This window comes from Gigantopelta aegis, chromosome 8 (genome assembly GCF_016097555.1).
Source record: "Gigantopelta aegis isolate Gae_Host chromosome 8, Gae_host_genome, whole genome shotgun sequence".
In the NCBI taxonomy this organism is placed as follows: Eukaryota; Metazoa; Mollusca; class Gastropoda; order Neomphalida; family Peltospiridae; genus Gigantopelta; species Gigantopelta aegis.
The window spans coordinates 69,006,551-69,025,131 of NC_054706.1; the positions used below are offsets into that span (position 1 = coordinate 69,006,551).

At 37.3% G+C, this 18,581-nt stretch overlaps 1 protein-coding gene across 1 annotated transcript in view; it reads left to right on the top strand.

The window, feature by feature from the left end:
• LOC121379797 overlaps window positions 1-18,581 on the top strand; it is a 144,885-nt gene that overhangs the window by 103,693 nt on the left and 22,611 nt on the right. Inside the window, exons 79-89 of the mRNA XM_041508449.1 lie at window positions 155-277; window positions 1,058-1,226; window positions 2,153-2,272; window positions 3,538-3,621; window positions 4,529-4,725; window positions 8,711-8,880; window positions 9,796-9,826; window positions 10,815-11,026; window positions 15,008-15,149; window positions 16,496-16,760; window positions 17,889-17,990. Coding sequence (XP_041364383.1) covers window positions 155-277; window positions 1,058-1,226; window positions 2,153-2,272; window positions 3,538-3,621; window positions 4,529-4,725; window positions 8,711-8,880; window positions 9,796-9,826; window positions 10,815-11,026; window positions 15,008-15,149; window positions 16,496-16,760; window positions 17,889-17,990 — 1,615 coding nt within the window. The remainder of the gene's footprint in view (window positions 1-154; window positions 278-1,057; window positions 1,227-2,152; window positions 2,273-3,537; window positions 3,622-4,528; window positions 4,726-8,710; window positions 8,881-9,795; window positions 9,827-10,814; window positions 11,027-15,007; window positions 15,150-16,495; window positions 16,761-17,888; window positions 17,991-18,581) is intronic.

The following is an 18,581-nucleotide window of genomic DNA, read 5'->3' on the forward strand; positions in this document are numbered from 1 at the left end:
AAAACATTTTGTTTTTGTAATTTCTTTGTCATATTTAACTGCGTTCTCTTCTGATAAGGAAAATACAGCTGACATTTGACATGTTTTGGTAAGTGAAGTATCAGATTGTTTAGATTTAATTTTTTAAATCAAGTTTTCCTAATAATTATTTCAGGAAAATATGGTATCTCCAAGCCCTGGTATTTCCCAGTAACAGCCACATACTGGTGTCTGAGAAAGCACAGATCAAGGTCAACGCAGTACGGAATTGATGGGCCTGCTGCACAGCCGGGTAAAGGTGAGACATCAGCACTTTCAGGGGTTCAGAGAGGATTAGACCATTATCATCTTTTGAGGCTCCTTGTCATCATAACTTAAAATATAAACTTTGTTTATATTTTATTATGTCTTTAATCTTTAGATCCAAGGTAAAATGGCCTGTATATGTCCTTCCTGATTGACCCAGACCAAATTGTCCTTACTTCTTTTCTGTAACTGGCCCAGGTCAATTGACCCTACTGACTCCCTTTTCCTGATTTAAAAAAGGACTATTGGTCCTTCTGACTCTCTCTCTCTCTCTCTCTCTCTCTCTCTCTCTCTCTCTCTCTCTCTCTCTCTCTCTCTCTCTCTCTCTCTCTCTCTCTCTCTCTCTCTCTCTCTCTCTCTCTCTCTCTCTCTCTCTCTCTCTCTCTCTCTCTCTCTCTCTCTCTCTCTCTCTCTCTCTCTCTCTCTCTCTCTCTCTCTCTCTCTCTCTCTCTCTCTCTCTCTCTCTCTCTCTCTCTCTCTCTCTCTCTCTCTCTCTCTCTCTGACTGGCCAAGTACAAATGGTGGTCCTGTATTTCTCTATGTATGGTCCTCCATTATTTCAAGAGCACCCTTTCTTGTCACATGACCTTGTTTCTATTTTATTTTAGTCTAGACACAATTTCTTTTGCTTCCATTTTAACCACGCTATCCTGTTCTTTGTGGATTGTGGTTATATACTCATGACCATCACTGGGATTTACAATTTTTATTAATTCATTTTAAATACTTTGTGAAGTTTTTATTTTGTATGTGTATTCCGATGTTGTTTCAGAGAGTATGTTTGAACCTGCCCCGGTTGGTCTTGATGTTGGTATGTCTGTGTATCACCTGACTAAGAAGTTTGGCAAGTCTCTGGTTGTCAATGATCTGACTGCTGAGTTCTACGAGGGACAGGTGACTGCACTGCTAGGCCACAATGGAGCTGCAAAAACCACAACTCTGTAAGCATTTGGGATATACTTTTGGATGTACAGTAGAAATATAATATATTACTTTTAGATGGGTTTAGGAATATCAAAATCATCATAGGCAATAGGGTGGGGTGGGTCACCAATTTTGAATATAATGCATTTTCTCCTGTCTGTTGAAAATCCAATTGATATATAGCTGGCTCACCCCAGTTGCTTTTATCTTGTAATGCCTGTTTATTGATTTGAAATTATTACAGTAGTTTCTGGGTAATAAATACAGTTTAATAAAAGTGTTTAATAATTTTATTAAATATGTTTCATATTCATTAATGACACAAAAAATCTCAACCACAAAACTGTTATTCGTGATCAAGACTAAATCAGCACAATGCAGAGTGGAATGGGTATTTGGCAGAATAGAGGTTGATTCCACGAATCTCTATCTAGTGCCTCAACCATAGGAGGACAGCCATTCCCGAGAAGATCCTTTACTGAACATAGATCCTTTCTACCACTGCAAACTGAATTGTACAAACTGTAGGTCTTTGAAACTGTGGAGGATATAATTCAGTGGTAGAGTGCTGACTGAAGTTGGTTTATTAGCTTCAGTTGATTCAGGATATATTCTGACTATAGTATATCAAAGGAAGTGGTATATGATGTCCTGTCTGTCGGAAAGAGCATAAATAAGATCTTTTGTTGCTGATTTAAAAAATATGTTTCCTCCAAGACTGTGTCAGAATTGTCAAATGTTTAACATATCCAATAGCGTGCTCTAGTAGTGTTGTTGAACAGTTAAGCTTTTAACTTTTTGCAAATCAAATATAATTCCTCTCCTTTTCCCTGACTCTAGACCAAGTGTTAAAATAATCTAAATGTAGATCAGACAGCAAATGGCTGTAATTTAAAATGTGCTGAGGTGCTGTTAAACAATCATTCCTTTCTTTTTTATTCAGAAATCTGCTCCTTGGTCTGCTGGAGCCGACGTCGGGAGACGTTCGTATTTATAACAAACACTCTGTTGACGGAGACAGCATGATCGGAGTTTGTCCACAGCACAACGCTCTGCTGCAATAGTGAGTAGAGATTGATACTTTGCTTGCATAGTACGAAGCATCAGTGATATTTAGTGTAGGAAGATTATGTGATTGATACAGTTTAATCAGTGAGTATTTCTATTGCTAAAAGCGGTGTTGTTATTATGCGATTAGTCATACTGACTTGTTGCATGCAATGGAATTGTACTGTGACTATCACTGGGATCGTACCGTGTGCGCCAGGCAGCTTAAGGGTGCAGCTGATTAAATTAGCAAGAGCAACATCTTTCATGTTCACTTCGGTTGCATTCTTTGCAAGTATTTTATTATCCCTGTCAACAAACTTGCATTCTGCTAACTCAACCATCAAATCATTCTCGTGTTCAGGTTAATTGACAACTTCATCTGAATCATCAATAACTGATTTGGGTTTCTTTTCTTTTTGTTGTTTGAATGCAAAGCGCTTCTTTGGAAGCAACTCGTCAAATGACTGCAGTTTTGTTAAACAGATACCTAAATCGGAACGACTTTAGTCTTACAAGACAAGTCGTGTTGTAATCGTACTGATTAGAACATGTTCTATTTCTCATGACAAATCATAAACTCTTAGCTAATCAAATCACATTAAAGTACAATCATTTAGTTTTGTCACTTCCGTGTTTTTTCATTTGCTTATAAGCATGTGAAAATGTCCGGATTTCATGGGTCCATAAAACCTATGACTGTCCATATGTGGTCAGTAATTGTTTTGTTGCATAATGCCATCAGTAAATTGTCTACATTTGTAGGCACTTACATTTCCCGAAAAATATTTTTAAACTGATGAGCTTTGTTTCATCATATCTTATGATGTAACGTCTTCCCACACACACTATTCGAGTCGCTACGACAAATCGCTTAATGAGAACACTGCTTAATGAATACATCAACTGTGTTCTTTTTAATACAGTATTCATGAAAATGATAATATTATTTATATACATGTGTATGTACAGTATCTATATTAAAAAATGGTATTTTTTGTATTAATACAAAAATGGTGTTTATGTTGCAGTATTATTACAAAAATGGTATTTGTGTTGCAGTATGGTATTCGTGATTCATTATATTTTACAAAAATAGTAATTTGTGTTTCAATATTGTAATAAAAATGTATTTGTGTTTCAACTATTGTATTATTAAAATGATATATGTATTGCATTTACTATATAATTGCAAAGATGGTATTTGTATTGCAGTGAAATTACGGAGTTATTAGAAAAATGTTTTTACAGTGTTATTATGTAATGCTATATTTGTTACAGTATGACCATTGAGGAACACATGTATCTCTATGCTGGCATCAAATGCAGTTGGTCATCAAAAAAGAAGAAACTTGAAATTCACAGGTAACTTGCAATCTCTATGGTGCAAAGTCCAATTTACCACCATTCCACTGATCATACATTAGATTACCAGTATTCCGAACACAGTACATTTAAGGTATTGTGTTAGATATTAGACTTCTAAACTAAACTGACGATCATCGAAAATGTAAATTTTAAAAATATAATTTTGTCATATACTTATTTCAAGCCTCTCCACTGAGTTGGGATGTAGCTCAGTGATAGAATGCTTGTCTGATGTGTAATGGATTGTAGGATCAATTCCCTATAGTGGACCTAGTAGATTTTCCCCCATCTCGATCAGTGCCCATGACTGGTATTTCAAAGGTTGTTGTATGTGCTGCCCTGTCTGTGGGAAAGCGCCTATAAAAGAATAGCTTAAGAGGTCCCCTAGTCCTATTCTGTTAATATGTGAGAACAGGGGCCTATTTCACTAAACATCATAAGTTTACGTCTGCTACTAGCAGTTATACTGGTCGTGCGTTTACACATTTGGCGTCTATTTCACGGAGAAAATTGCATCATTACAGAAGATGGAGCATTTTAAAGACAAAAGAAAATGAAATATGTGTATATCTAACTATATTTGTTGTACTATAATAGTAATAAGAATTGTGGTTTAGTTGTAGATTTACGTTTACGTGAAAAACTAGGCTTACGATGTTTTGTGAAACTAGGCCCAGGACTGGAGTACAGTTAGTGTTAAAAACGGTCATTCTATAAATTTCAGAAGTCTACACTTAGTTTCTTAAATCTGAGATCACAGACCTTTAGTTTAATTAAGCTCACTCAAAACATAGCAGCAGCAGCAGGTATCCTCATTAACACTCTATACTTATTTTAGACAGTCAATAGTCATAGATTAAATATACTGAGAATGTCATTAAACAGACATTCCTTTCCTTTCCAGCCTTCTCGAGGATGTTGATTTGTGGCACGTTCGACACGTGATGGTGTCAGAACTGTCTGGTGGGATGCAGCGACGACTGTGTGTGGCCTTGGCCTTCGTTGGAGGGTCACGTGCCATTGTCCTGGACGAGCCGACCAGTGGGGTGGACCCCAGCGCCAGGAAGTGCATCTGGAACCTCATCTTGAAGAACAAACCGGGTAATTTGTCTTTTTTTGTTGTCTTTTTAGTTTTTTAAATGACTAGTTTATTGTTACATGTATTTGTGTCACCAAAGTAAGTTTGGAATGTTTTGTTCTCGGTTTTTTTAGATATAAGTTTAAAAGATGTTTTTATATATTTCTTTATTTACCTTTTTTTCCCCCTGTTTGTTGTTGAGGCTGAACAGAAGTTTTGAAAGGAAAAGTTCTTAAGTAAACACTTTTAATATAGAACAGGGGCCTAATTCACAAAGGTCTCTTAGGCTTTGCTAGACAACAAAGTATCCTCTTTTATTTTATTTGTACAAATAGGTGATATAAAAGACATATTTATAAACTGGCTGTTAATAAACATTAAATATTATATATACAAGACAAAAATGGAAAAAAATGAAATAAATATAATAGCTGCTCAAAACTTTAAAAAAAAAAAATACGAAATAGAAAAAAATATTCTTTTTAAAAACTGTAAATATAAAGAGTATAATACAATCTGGGCACCATAGAAATGACTCTTCAGTCAAGAAAGTAATTTGATGGAAGATAATAGAAACAATTATCAAGCGAGCGCTTGACGTAAATTTTGACATTATTACTTATCACTATAATTACCTACTATAACTTTTCTTTTTAACATTCTTTCTTTCTAAACGTATATATTTATTTTATGTCCTCATTACATCAACCAGCCTATTTAAATATATTTCTATTAACTAGCCATTTATAATACTATTATCTACATGTACATATGCATTAATATTAAATATGTCACCATCTACATTATTTGTATAAGTATTACTATTATTATAATCAGCATACTACCACAAAGTGTATGTACTCCCAGTATTTAGCGTATATAATCTAATTCATATTCTGTGAGGCGATGAATCAGGGCACCCCAACCCTGGCATGAGTTGGGGACAATAAAAAAAAAAGAAAAAAAAAGTAGTAAGTGAACCTATTTAATTGCATTGGTTATAACTTACTTACCGTATATCTTCGCCTGTAAGTCGATCTCGGCTATAAGTCGAGTCCCTAATTTCAAGCCCTGAAAACGTATTTTTTTATTGACCCGTTTATAAGTCGACCCATGAAAAACTACTTATAAATATTGAAATATTTCTTATTTTCAGCATATGAGAACAATAATATTTGAACAAAAGAAAATTATTTTACAAACTTCGGTTTTCACGTTTTGTACATCACAATATAATCAGACTATTCCAATCAAACTATCATTATTACATAGCATCAAAACGAAATATTCCCTTAGTAGAGAGTGAAAGCTGTTTGACTGTTACTGTATAGTACTGTACAGATGGTTTTGTGCACAGACAACAACTTTATTTATAAACACTGACAACAGATCACTACGATAAAACTGAAAGTATCACGTTTTGCCGCCATATTAATACATGTAAGGAGGATAACTCTAGAAAGTACACTGGTTTTTGTACCAAATGATGTGTGTCCCTATTGCTCTAGATAGTGAACTGCAGAGATCAGTCTATTTTAAGGGAAAGCTCAGTAATATTCATGAAGTTAATCACCTCCAAAACATTGTTTGAACAACCATTAATGCCAGTGAGCAGATTTCAAAATAAACTCGGGCAACAGGTAGTTAGTATTGTTTACATTTTTACTATTAGTGATGACTGTTAATTTAACTAAGTGGACTGTTGTCTTGGCATGTAAGTGAGATCGTACGCCTTTTCGCATAACCAAAACCGTTCTAATGCCAAAAAAAATAGGTTATAAAAAATAAATGTCAAATTAACATATTCGAGTATAAATACATGGCATACTTCAACAATAAAACTTGTAAAATAATCCCCAAAACAGTAATATTTTTTGGTTAATTTTTTTTACCCTCTTATAAGTCGACCCCCCTAGTTATAAAATATTTTTTGGGTGAAAAAAATTCGACTTATAGGCGAAGATATACGGTATGTAAGTTAAATAAAATTAACATTTAAAATTAAAAAAAAAAAAAAGTATCCTCTTTGCAAGTCTTTTAGCTAGATCGCAAAGTTACGAGAGTTTAGTCTGTTCCTTTAGGGCCTCATATAGCATAAAATAACTTTGTGGGTGAAAGTGCCAAAGCACAATAATATATATGTGGAGTCATTAAAATTAAAAATGACAAATAGTTTATACTTTTTTTTTTCGAGGGGGAAGGGCAATGGACCCTCATGATCTCCCACTAGTTATGGTCTTGTCCTTGCTATGCTTTACCTTTTTCTAGTTGGGGGTGTGATTTTTTTACCTATTACAGTAACTATGTCTTTTTGACAAAATTTTATTTATTCTATACTAGGCGACAATAAAAACGCAATCTCGGAAATGATCATGGTTTATTTTATTATGCGAGATCCCACAAAAATGAAACTGATACCACCAGTGAGACCAACCACTGGCCCATCTGACTGGCACTGTCAGCCGCCAACAGTGAATCGCGCATAACGTCTCTGGCGATGTCAACGTCATGGGGGTCAGTATTTCGTGTGACCTCCATGTGCTGCGATGCATGCCTGCAGCCTCCTAGGCATGGACATGCACAGGCGCCTCACCACACGTCGTGGGATGGCTGCCCAGTGATGCTGCAATGCCTGCTGCAGCTCAGTGAAGTTCTGTGGTGGATTCGGTTGGTTTTGAACACGACGTCCCAGCTCGTCCCACATGTGCTCTATTGGGTTCATGTCCGGGGAAACTGCTGGCCAGTCCAACACAGTGACATGTTGGGCACGAAGAAACACCTGTGTACGCCTGGCAGTGTGCGGCCGAGCGTTGTCTTGCTGGAAGACGAGCCTGTTTCCGCCATGCCGTCTCATCAATGGGAGGAGGACCGGCCGCAGGATGTTGTCGACGTAGTGTTGCGCATTAAGGTTTCCCTGTACCACCACGAGTTCGGACCGGAAGTCAGCATTGATGGCGCCCCAAACCATGACTCCGCCGCCCCCGTAGCGGTCCCTCTCCAGAACACAGGCCTGCGCGACACGTTCTCCACGACGGCGGTAAATGCAACGACGTCTGTCCGTGACACTCACGTTAAATCTCGATTCATCCAAGAAGATGACATCTCGCCATCTCCTGGGTCGCAAATGCCCACCATTCCTGGCCATAAGAGTCTTGCTTGACGATGTCTGTGCAGGAGGATAAGGCCACGGTAGGGTCGGTGGCAATGCAGTCGTGCTGCGGCAAGACGTCTCCGGACAGTTCGGGCGCTGATGAGTCGTCCCCTGGTTCCCACTTCAGTCCTGGCAGTGCTTGCGGCTGTCAAAAACCGATTGCGCAGGTGCCGCAACCGTATGTTCCGGTCCTGTCTATTGGTCGTTATGCGTGGTGTGCCCGAACGACGGCGGTCATTGACGGTCCCTGTCGTCTGATATCGGTTGAGGAGCCGATTAATGGTTGACGGGTGCACGTGGAACCGTTGTGCTACCCGCAATTGCGAGTTTCCGGCATTCAACAAGCCAATGGCTTGATTCCGATCGGCGTTTTTCAACCGAGGCATCGTGTAGGAGTGAGATACTCATTGCCACCCGCGTGTTCTGAGTGTGCCCGGGTATCAGGAAATGCACGTGCAAAGTGTTATTTCGCCAAGTGGTTGCGTGTGCGCGATTTACCGGATAATGCGTTTTTAGCGTTGTTCCCCTTATGTTGGGAACAGGCCGGAAATCGACCTTTACATGCTGCTGAAATAATGTGTACCACTGTACCATGTACATTGACGAATAGCGTCAACGAAGTCCAACCGGAACGTATATTATTTTGACAAAAGGAAATTGCGTTATTAATGGCGGCTAGTATATGTGCATCATACGTTTGTGAGTTATTTCTGTCATTGGAGAAATATTAATTATTATTTTTCTGTGCTTAACTATTGAATTCACCATTTATGAAGTTTTGGTTTTTTGGCCATAGTTACGTTAAGTATTCATAAAAAGAGAAAACAATCCATGTTTTTTATATCTTGTATTTGCAGGCCGCACAATCCTGCTGTCGACACACCATCTTGATGAAGCCGACATGATTGGTGACCGAATTGCCATCATGCACATGGGGCAGTTGCTGTGTTCCGGGACCCCGATGTTTCTCAAGGAAAAAATTGGAGGCGGATACCACCTGACTATTGAACGTGCCTCTTATTATGATGTTAGTAAATTACACATTATACAGATTCAGCAGTTATCTCCCCTGCTATGGTAGCATTACCTTGATATTAGTAAAAATTACTGGCCTCATTGGCGTCGTGGTTAAGCCATTGTACATAAGGCTGGTAGGTACAGGGTCGGCAGCCCGGCACCAGCTCTCACCCAGAGCGAGTTTTAATGACTCGATGCCGGGTAGGTGTAAGACCACTACACCGTCTTCTCTCTCCACTAACCACTAAGAAACTAACCCCTAACTCACTGTCCTGGACAGACAGCCAAGATAGCTGAGGTGTGTGCCCAGGACAGCATGCTTGAACCTTAATTGGATATATGCACGAAAATAAGTTCAAAGGAAAGTAAAGTAAATATTAATAGTAACATTATTAGAAGAACTTAAAAGCTTGTTTTCATTTAATGAAAACGACTATTGGATAACCTACAGTCTTAGAGAGGAAACCTGCTACTTTTTTCCTTTAGTAGAAAAATTAACATATACAAAAGTTAAAGTTAAAAGGTGTTTTTTTTAATGACAACACTAGAGCACATTGATTTATTAATCATTGCCTATTGGATGTCAAACATTTGGCACAGAATCTTTTATATGCACCATCCCACAGACAAGATAACACATACCATGACATTTGATGTACCAATCGTAGTGCACTGGTTGGAATGAGATGTACAGTAGTGTTACATGCACTAGTATTACCTTGATGTCCGATGCCATATAACCGTAAATAAAATGTGTTGAGTGCATCGTTAAATAAAACATTTCCTTCCTTCCTTCCACTTTAAATATTTCACAATGTTTTATTTGATCAAGGAATAACTATTGTAAAGTACAGACTTTAAATTCTAGATACCTCTGACAGATTGTGTATGTAATTGGCCTATTTTCGGTTTTTTCTCTTTACAGACTTCACCAGAACCAAAGAGTAACATCAAAAGTAAGTCATATTTTTCAACATCAGTATGTTTAATATCCATATGGTTCAACATAACCAAGTTAATAATAATCATATGAAGCACACGTGTAATAACAAGCGTAACGACATAATTTTGGGAAGTGATGTCATAACATAATGTTGCTTCTCCAGTCCTAGCTCAGACTGTGCATTTGAAATATGATGTCATTTCGTCATCTTATTCTAGTTGTGACTGAAACATTTTGAGTTGGGTCTTGTTATCCATAAAGAAAACAACAATAATAATATGGATAATAAAGAAATTATTACACTCGCATGTGAGTCATACTGATTTTACGAAACTTGTGTCAGGATTCATGTATTACCCTTGCTCTCGCTCGGGCAATACAAAAATTCTGACACTCGTTTTGTAAAATCAGTACGACACACAAGCTCATATAATAATCTCTATGGAATACATTTTTGGTGAAAATTAATCTCATCACAAGTATAGTTAATGATGTCGGATATCTTCTTTATCCTGTGAAGGTAAGAATGGGAAATGTTTCATTTGGCCTGAACAGGATAAAACAGATATCCAACGTCATTAACTAGTTATTATCTTTATCCTGCAGACCATAACAAATAAGGGGAAAAGCTATTATTTCTGTTATTTCAGCCACATTGTACGATGACCTAGAGGTCAAATGAGTGACGTCAAAAGTCGTATCCTGCTATTAGCAGGATATGACTTTGTTTTATCCATCATCATATTTTGTCAATAGAAATGGTGGTTGCTGGATAAACACATTTAAAGTTATTGAGGTCATTTTGTAGATACTTCACCTGTCCTCAAAACAAATGCATATTGCCCTAAGGATAGTAGTCTGGTTCGAACATCCCAACAGCCAATGGGATGGCATAAAAATCTTCTACTGCATACTCCTTCGTGTTCCGGTCACGTGACTGTAACTTCCTTCCTTTTCCTTGGCTGTTGTGATTCGGACTAGCTCCATTGTTGTTATTTTAGGTCACTGCAGTTCCCAGGCAGTTCTGAACTTCATCCAGCACTACTTACCAAGTGCCCAGCTGGTGGAGGAAGTGGGTTCAGAGATTATCTTCCAGCTTCCTGTCAGGGACAGAAGTGTCACCCCATTCCATCGCTTCTTCCAGGAGCTCGACCTCAACCAAGATGGCTTGTGCATCTCCTCGTATGGAGTGTCTGACACAACACTGGAAGATGTAAGAATAAACTTCTTTATTGTTTTATCAATCTTAATTAACACTTTAACGTGCGCTTTTGTTTTATCAGTCTCAATTAACACTTTAGCGTGCGCTTTTGCCTTATCAGTCTCAATTAACACTTTAACGTGCGCTTTAGTTTTATCAGTCTCAATTAACACTTTAACGTGCCCTTTTGTTTTACAATCTCAATTAACACTTTAACGTGCCCTTTTGTTTTATCAGTCTCAATTAACGCTTTAGCGTGCGCTTTTGTCTTATCAGTCTCAATTAACGCTTTAGCGTGCGCTTTTGTCTTATCAGTCTCAATTAACGCTTTAGCGTGCGCTTTTGTCTTATCAGTCTCAATTAACGCTTTAGCGTGCGCTTTTGTCTTATCAGTCTCAATTAACGCTTTAGCGTGCGCTTTTGTCTTATCAGTCTCAATTAACGCTTTAGCGTGCGCTTTTGTCTTATCAGTCTCAATTAACGCTTTAGCGTGCGCTTTTGTCTTATCAGTCTCAATTAACACTTTAGCGTGCGCTTTTGTCTTATCAGTCTCAATTAACACTTTAGCGTGCGCTTTTGTCTTATCAGTCTCAATTAACACTTTAGCGTGCGCTTTTGTCTTATCAGTCTCAATTAACACTTTAGCGTGCGCTTTTGTCTTATCAGTCTCAATTAAGACTTTAACGTGCGCTTTTGTTTTACAATCTCAATTAACACTTTAGCGTGCACTTTTTTTTTATCAGTCTCAATTAACACTTTAACGTGCGCTTTTGTTTTATCAGTCTCAATTAACACTTTAACGTGCGCTTTTGTTTTATCAGTCTCAATTAACACTTTAACGTGCGCTTTTGTTTTATCAGTCTCAATTAACACTTTAACGTGCGCTTTTGTTTTATCAGTCTCAATTAACACTTTAACGTGCGCTTTTGTTTTATCAGTCTCAATTAACGCTTTAACTTGCGCTTTTGTTTTATCAGTCTCAATTAACGCTTTAACGTGCGCTTTTGATTTATCAGTCTCAATTAACGCTTTAACGTGCGCTTTTGTCTTATCAGTCTCAATTAACGCTTTAGCGTGCGCTTTTGTCTTATCAGTCTCAATTAACGCTTTAGCGTGCGCTTTTGTCTTATCAGTCTCAATTAACACTTTAGCGTGCGCTTTTGTCTTATCAGTCTCAATTAAGACTTTAGCGTGCGCTTTTGTCTTATCAGTCTCAATTAAGACTTTAACGTGCGCTTTTGTTTTACAATCTCAATTAACACTTTAGCGTGCGCTTTTTTTTTATCAGTCTCAATTAACACTTTAACGTGCGCTTTTGTTTTATCAGTCTCAATTAACACTTTAACGTGCGCTTTTGTTTTATCAGTCTCAATTAACACTTTAACGTGCGCTTTTGTTTTATCAGTCTCAATTAACGCTTTAACGTGCGCTTTTGTTTTATCAGTCTCAATTAACGCTTTAACTTGCGCTTTTGTTTTATCAGTCTCAATTAACGCTTTAACGTGCGCTTTTGTTTTATCAGTCTCAATTAACACTTTAACGTGCGCTTTTGTTTTATCAGTCTCAATTAACACTTTAACGTGCGCTTTTGTTTTATCAGTCTCAATTAACACTTTAACGAGTGCTTAGGTTTTATCAGTCTCAATTAACACTTTAACGTGCGCTTTTGTTTTATCAGTCTCAATTAACACTTTAACGTGCGCTTTTGTTTTATCAGTCTCAATTAACACTTTAACGTGCGCTTTTGTTTTATCAGTCTCAATTAACACTTTAACGTGCGCTTTTGTTTTATCAATCTCAATTAACACTTTAACGAGCGCTTAGGTTTTATCAGTCTCAATTAACACTTTAACGTGCGCTTTTGTTTTATCAGTCTCAATTAACACTTTAACGTGCGCTTTTGTTTTACAATCTCAATTAACACTTTAACGTGCGCTTTTGTTTTATCAGTCTCAATTAACACTTTAACGTGCGCTTTTGTTTTATCAGTCTCAATTAACACTTTAACGTGCGCTTTTGTTTTATCAGTCTCAATTAACACTTTAACGTGCGCTTTTGTTTTATCAGTCTCAATTAACACTTTAACGTGCGCTTTTGTTTTATCAGTCTCAATTAACACTTTAACGTGCACTTTTGTTTTATCAGTCTCAATTAACACTTTAACGTGCGCTTTTGTTTTACAATCTCAATTAACACTTTAACGTGCGCTTTTGTTTTATCAGTCTCAATTAATACTTTAACGTGCGCTTTTGTTTTATCAATCTCAATTAACACTTTAACGAGCGCTTTTGTTTTATCAGTCTCAATTAACACTTTAACGTGCGCTTTTGTTTTATCAGTCTCAATTAACACTTTAACGTGCGCTTTTGTTTTATCAGTCTCAATTAACACTTTAACGTGCGCTTTTGTTTTATCAGTCTCAATTAACACTTTAACGTGCACTTTTGTTTTATCAGTCTCAATTAACACTTTAACGTGCGCTTTTGTTTTACAATCTCAATTAACACTTTAACGTGCGCTTTTGTTTTATCAGTCTCAATTAATACTTTAACGTGCGCTTTTGTTTTATCAATCTCAATTAACACTTTAACGAGCGCTTTTGTTTTATCAGTCTCAATTAACACTTTAACGTGCGCTTTTGTTTTATCAGTCTCAATTAACACTTTAACGTGCGCTTTTGTTTTACAATCTCAATTAACACTTTAACGTGCGCTTTTGTTTTATCAGTCTCAATTAACACTTTAACGTGCGCTTTTGTTTTATCAATCTCAATTAACACTTTAACGTGCGCTTTTGTTTTATCAGTCTCAATTAACACTTTAACGTGCGCTTTTGTTTTATCAGTCTCAATTAACACTTTAACGTGCGCTTTTGTTTTATCAGTCTCAATTAACACTTTAACGTGCGTTTTTGTTTTATCAATCAGACTACATAGATTAAACGGGTGGGACGTAGCCCAGTGATAAAAGCGCTCACTTGATGCGCAGTCAGTGTGGGATCAATTCCCGTTGGTTTTACCCATTGGCTATCTCTCATTCCAGCCAGTGCACCATGAATGGCAATGGCGTAGCCAGCATGAGACAAATGAGGCGCTTGCCTTGTCTGGAATTTCATCAGATTTATTTAATTTTTTCCCATGACACTGATATTTATTTTACAGGTCTGGGTTTGCCTCGTCATTTTTTCCTCTGACTATGCTCCAGACTGGTATATCAAAGGACGTAGTATGTGCTATCCTGCCTGTGGGATGACGCATATAAATGATCCCTTGCTACTAATGAAAAAATGTAGCGGGTTTCCTCTCTAAGACTACAGGTCAAAATTACCAAATGTTTGACATCCAATAGCTGATGATTAATAAATCAATATGCTCTAGTGGTGTTGTTAAACAAAACAAACTTTAACTTTAGCATAGATTAAAGGCTTTAGTTTTTTTATGTGCTGTTATGCAAAAAAACCCAAATACTTAGATCTCAACTTTTGATTCCCATTTTCACCTTTTGTTATTTACAACAGCTCAAGTTACAAAATGCACAAAAATTCTGACATTATTATAAAAGTGTCTGAAGTGGGGAGTGGAGCAGTGGGTATCAACTCAACAAACTCTAAAGCTAGAGGGGCCCTTATATGTGTCCCCCCCCCCCCCCCCACCATTGAAAAAAGATGTAAATATGGATTTGAATGAATAAATATATATATTTGTTTTCACACTGACAGTTTGTAAACTGGTAGCTCATAATTCGTCATGTTATTAGAAACATTTTAATGCAACTAGCGTTGGATTATAAACATTCTAGATTGTTTTATAACGTAAATATATACATATATGATCTCACAATTTTAATAATTCAGCCCCCTCCATTTTGCCCCTGGCCTCATTATAGGTATCTTCCAACACCTGTCTTTGATAAAAATTAAGCCCTCTACTATTGAAAACTGTGTCCCTTTTTCCCCCCCAGATTTTTTTCTTGAATGTTGTTTGTGTGTCTGCAGGTGTTTCTGAAAGTGACAAGTCTTGCTGATGATGGTGTGGTACTAACGGACAAGGTTCTCGAGTCAGAAGAGATGAAGATGAGGAGGAGCCGAGCAGAGTCGGAGGCTGCAGCTAGTGAAGCAGCTTCTGATACCAGCCAAGGTATGTCCAGTCAAACAGTTGTTTCTCACCTGTGGCAGAGGTGGATCTAGGGAGGGCCCCAGGGGCCTGGGGCCCCCTAAATTTTGCTACAGTTAAAATTTTATTTTATATTAATTTTCATTCCCCTCCAAACCTCCCCGAAAGTTCTCTTGGAATTCTGCCTCATGTCACTGGGGTCCCCCCAAATGGATTTTCCAGATCCACCACTGTGTGGTACATGTATGTGCTGTTCTGAGAAAATGCATATAAAGAATCCCTTACTGCATGTTTCCAGATATGTAGTTCACGCCAGCACAAATGTTTTTAATGTAGTTGGTTCTGTCATGTTCAATTCAGTGCATACTTTTTTGACTTGTGTGTTTTGTGCCTTAGGTTAACATTATACCAATTAGTATTGGTTACTGTTTCCAAAAACCCGGGATTTATTAAATTGTTTTTACCAAGACAAACACCGAATGTGGATCTAGGTCTGGTGCTGTCAAAATATAGTGATGTTCTGTGATTTGTTTCCTGAACCCATATTCACAAAACATCGTAAGCCTAGTTTTACACATAAACGTAAATCTACGACTGAAGAGCTATACTGAAATTATGTGTAAAGTTGGACGTAAATATAAGAGTGCCTCAGGTTGCAACTAACGCTGCACGTAAGTTGTGTTCATATAATAAATCAAGCACGATCGCCGTTATTTACTATTATTTACGGAAACTAGCAGCATTTCCAATAAATCAAGCAGTTTGCGATGGCGGACACCCACGGATTGAACATATTTTTGTTGGTGATTGAATGGATGTTTTCGACTTGACCAATTTCTCCTGAGTTATCTTTTCCTTTTTAAGAAATGTCCTCAAGTTCGTACCAAAACGCGGATCCCCACCAATACCAAAATGCCATGGTTCACTGTTCGCGATGTTATTGTTAGCAGACGACAAACAAAATTGCATTTTGTGCATTTGTTATTTACCCGGTAGCCATCGTTTCTAATGTGTTTTTATTAATTACTCCAGTGAGAGTGTTAAATCGTAGATTTACGTCCAACTAATTTACGTTTACATTTACGACCGTCTTTGAGAATAAGGTGCTTCTTGCACGTAAACGTAAATCTATGGCAGACATAAGTGCTAGTCGTAGACGTAAATTTACACCTTATTGTGAATATGGGTCCAGATCTGTAATTCACACCAGCACAAATGTAGTTTATTTGTTATTTTATTTATTTTTTTGTTTGGTCCCATACTGACCAGATGCATCTTTGATGTATTTTGGGCTTTAGGATAGCACTATACCAATTACTATTTTATACTGTTTTCAAAAAACCAGTATTTGTTTGTTTATTTTTCTACAGAGACGACAGTAACAATGATTTCCTCATCAAGAGCTCGTAAGGCGTCTGGCTGTGGCCTGAAGATGCAGCAGTTTGGCGCTTTGTTCCTGAAGCGGTTCCACCATTACCGGCGCGACTGGCGCTCACTCGTCTCCATCCTCCTGCTGCCCTTCCTCCTGTTCCTCGCCGCCATGGGCTTCGCGCTCATTCGTCCGTCTGATTCCAACATGCCAAACCTGATCATGACACCTGCGCTGTATGGACCGGATAAATACATGTTCTTCAAGTAAGTGCTGTACAGTCTAAATTATACATGTTCTTCAAGTAAGTGCTGTACAGTCTAAAGTATACATGTTCTACAAGTAAGTGCTGTACAGTCTAAATTATACATGTTCTACAAGTAAGTGCTGTACAGTCTAAAGTATACACATACATGCTCTACAAGTAAGTGCTGTACAGTCTAAAGTATACATGTTCTACAAGTAAGTGCTGTACAGTCTAAATTATACATGTTCTGCAAGTAAGTGCTGTACAGTCTAAAGTATACATGTTCTACAAGTAAGTGCTGTACAGTCTAAATTATACATGTTCTTCAAGTAAGTGCTGTACAGTCTAAAGTATACATGTTCTACAAGTAAGTGCTGTACAGTCTAAATTATACATGTTCTACAAGTAAGTGCTGTACAGTCTAAAGTATACACATACATGCTCTACAAGTAAGTGCTGTACAGTCTAAAGTATACATGTTCTACAAGTAAGTGCTGTACAGTCTAAATTATACATGTTCTGCAAGTAAGTGCTGTACAGTCTAAAGTATACACATACATGCTCTACAAGTATATGTTGGTGGTGATAAATACATGTTCTTCAAGTAAGTGCTTGGGGTCTTGATAAATACTTGTCCTACAAGTTAGTACTGCACTGTCAATATAATACATGTTCTACAAATAAATGCTGTACAATTTCACAATTAACTACTGTACTCAGTCTAAATATGTTCTACAAGTAAATACTTATGGTAATTGATAAATACATGTTTTACAAGTTAGTACTGTACTGTCTAAATATGTTCTACAAGTAAGGGCTGTAGAGTTGTGATAAATACATGTTTTACAAGTTAGTACTGTACTGTCTAAATATGTTCTACAAGTGCTGTAGAGTTGTGATAAATACATGTTTTACAAGTAACTACTGTACTGTAAATATGTTCTACAAGTAAGTGCTGTAGAGTTGTGATAAATACATGTTTTACAAGTTAGTACTGTACTGTCTAAATATGTTCTACAAGTAAGTGCTGTAGAGTTGTAATAAATGCAGTGATGACTACATGCATGATAATTATAATGCAAATTAAGTATCAATTATTTTATTATATCCTATTGCCTGAACAAGTATTTGATCTATTTTTTTTCAGAGATGGCTACGAGGGTTCCAATCCAATCAGTAACAAATTGGTAAAGGCGTTCACTTCTGCACCAGGCATTGGAACAACTTGTATGGATGGATTCAATTCAGGGTAAATACACTTGACTATTCAAACAGGATATTTTCAAAGCAGTCTATTTTGATTCCAGAAAAGAAATTAAAGGGGCACATCTCTTAATGAAGGGTGGGAAAAGTTTGTTTTGTTTAACGATACCACTAGAGCACATTGATTAATTAATCATCGGCTATTGGATGTGAAACATTTGGTAATTCTGACACGTAGTCATCAGAGAAAACCCACTACATTTTTCCTATTGCAGCAAAGGATCTTTTATATGCACTTTCCCACAGACAATAGCACATACCATGACCTTTGATATGCCAGTCAAGATGCACTGGCTGGAGTGAGAAATAGCCCAATGGGCCTACCGAAGGGAAGGGGTGGGATGTAGCTCAGTGGTAGAATGCTAACTTTAGGTGCAGTGGGTCAAAGAGTTGGTTACCATTAGTGGAACCATTCATTTGCTTCCCATCTCGACTATAGTATGTTAAAGATGGATGGAGAATGTAGCCCATGCTGGCAGTGGTTTTCCTCTTATTATTTAAGTGTCGAATAACAATGTTAGACACCAAATAGACATAAATGTTTTTAATGTAACCAAGTTTGTTAGTTACATGTCCC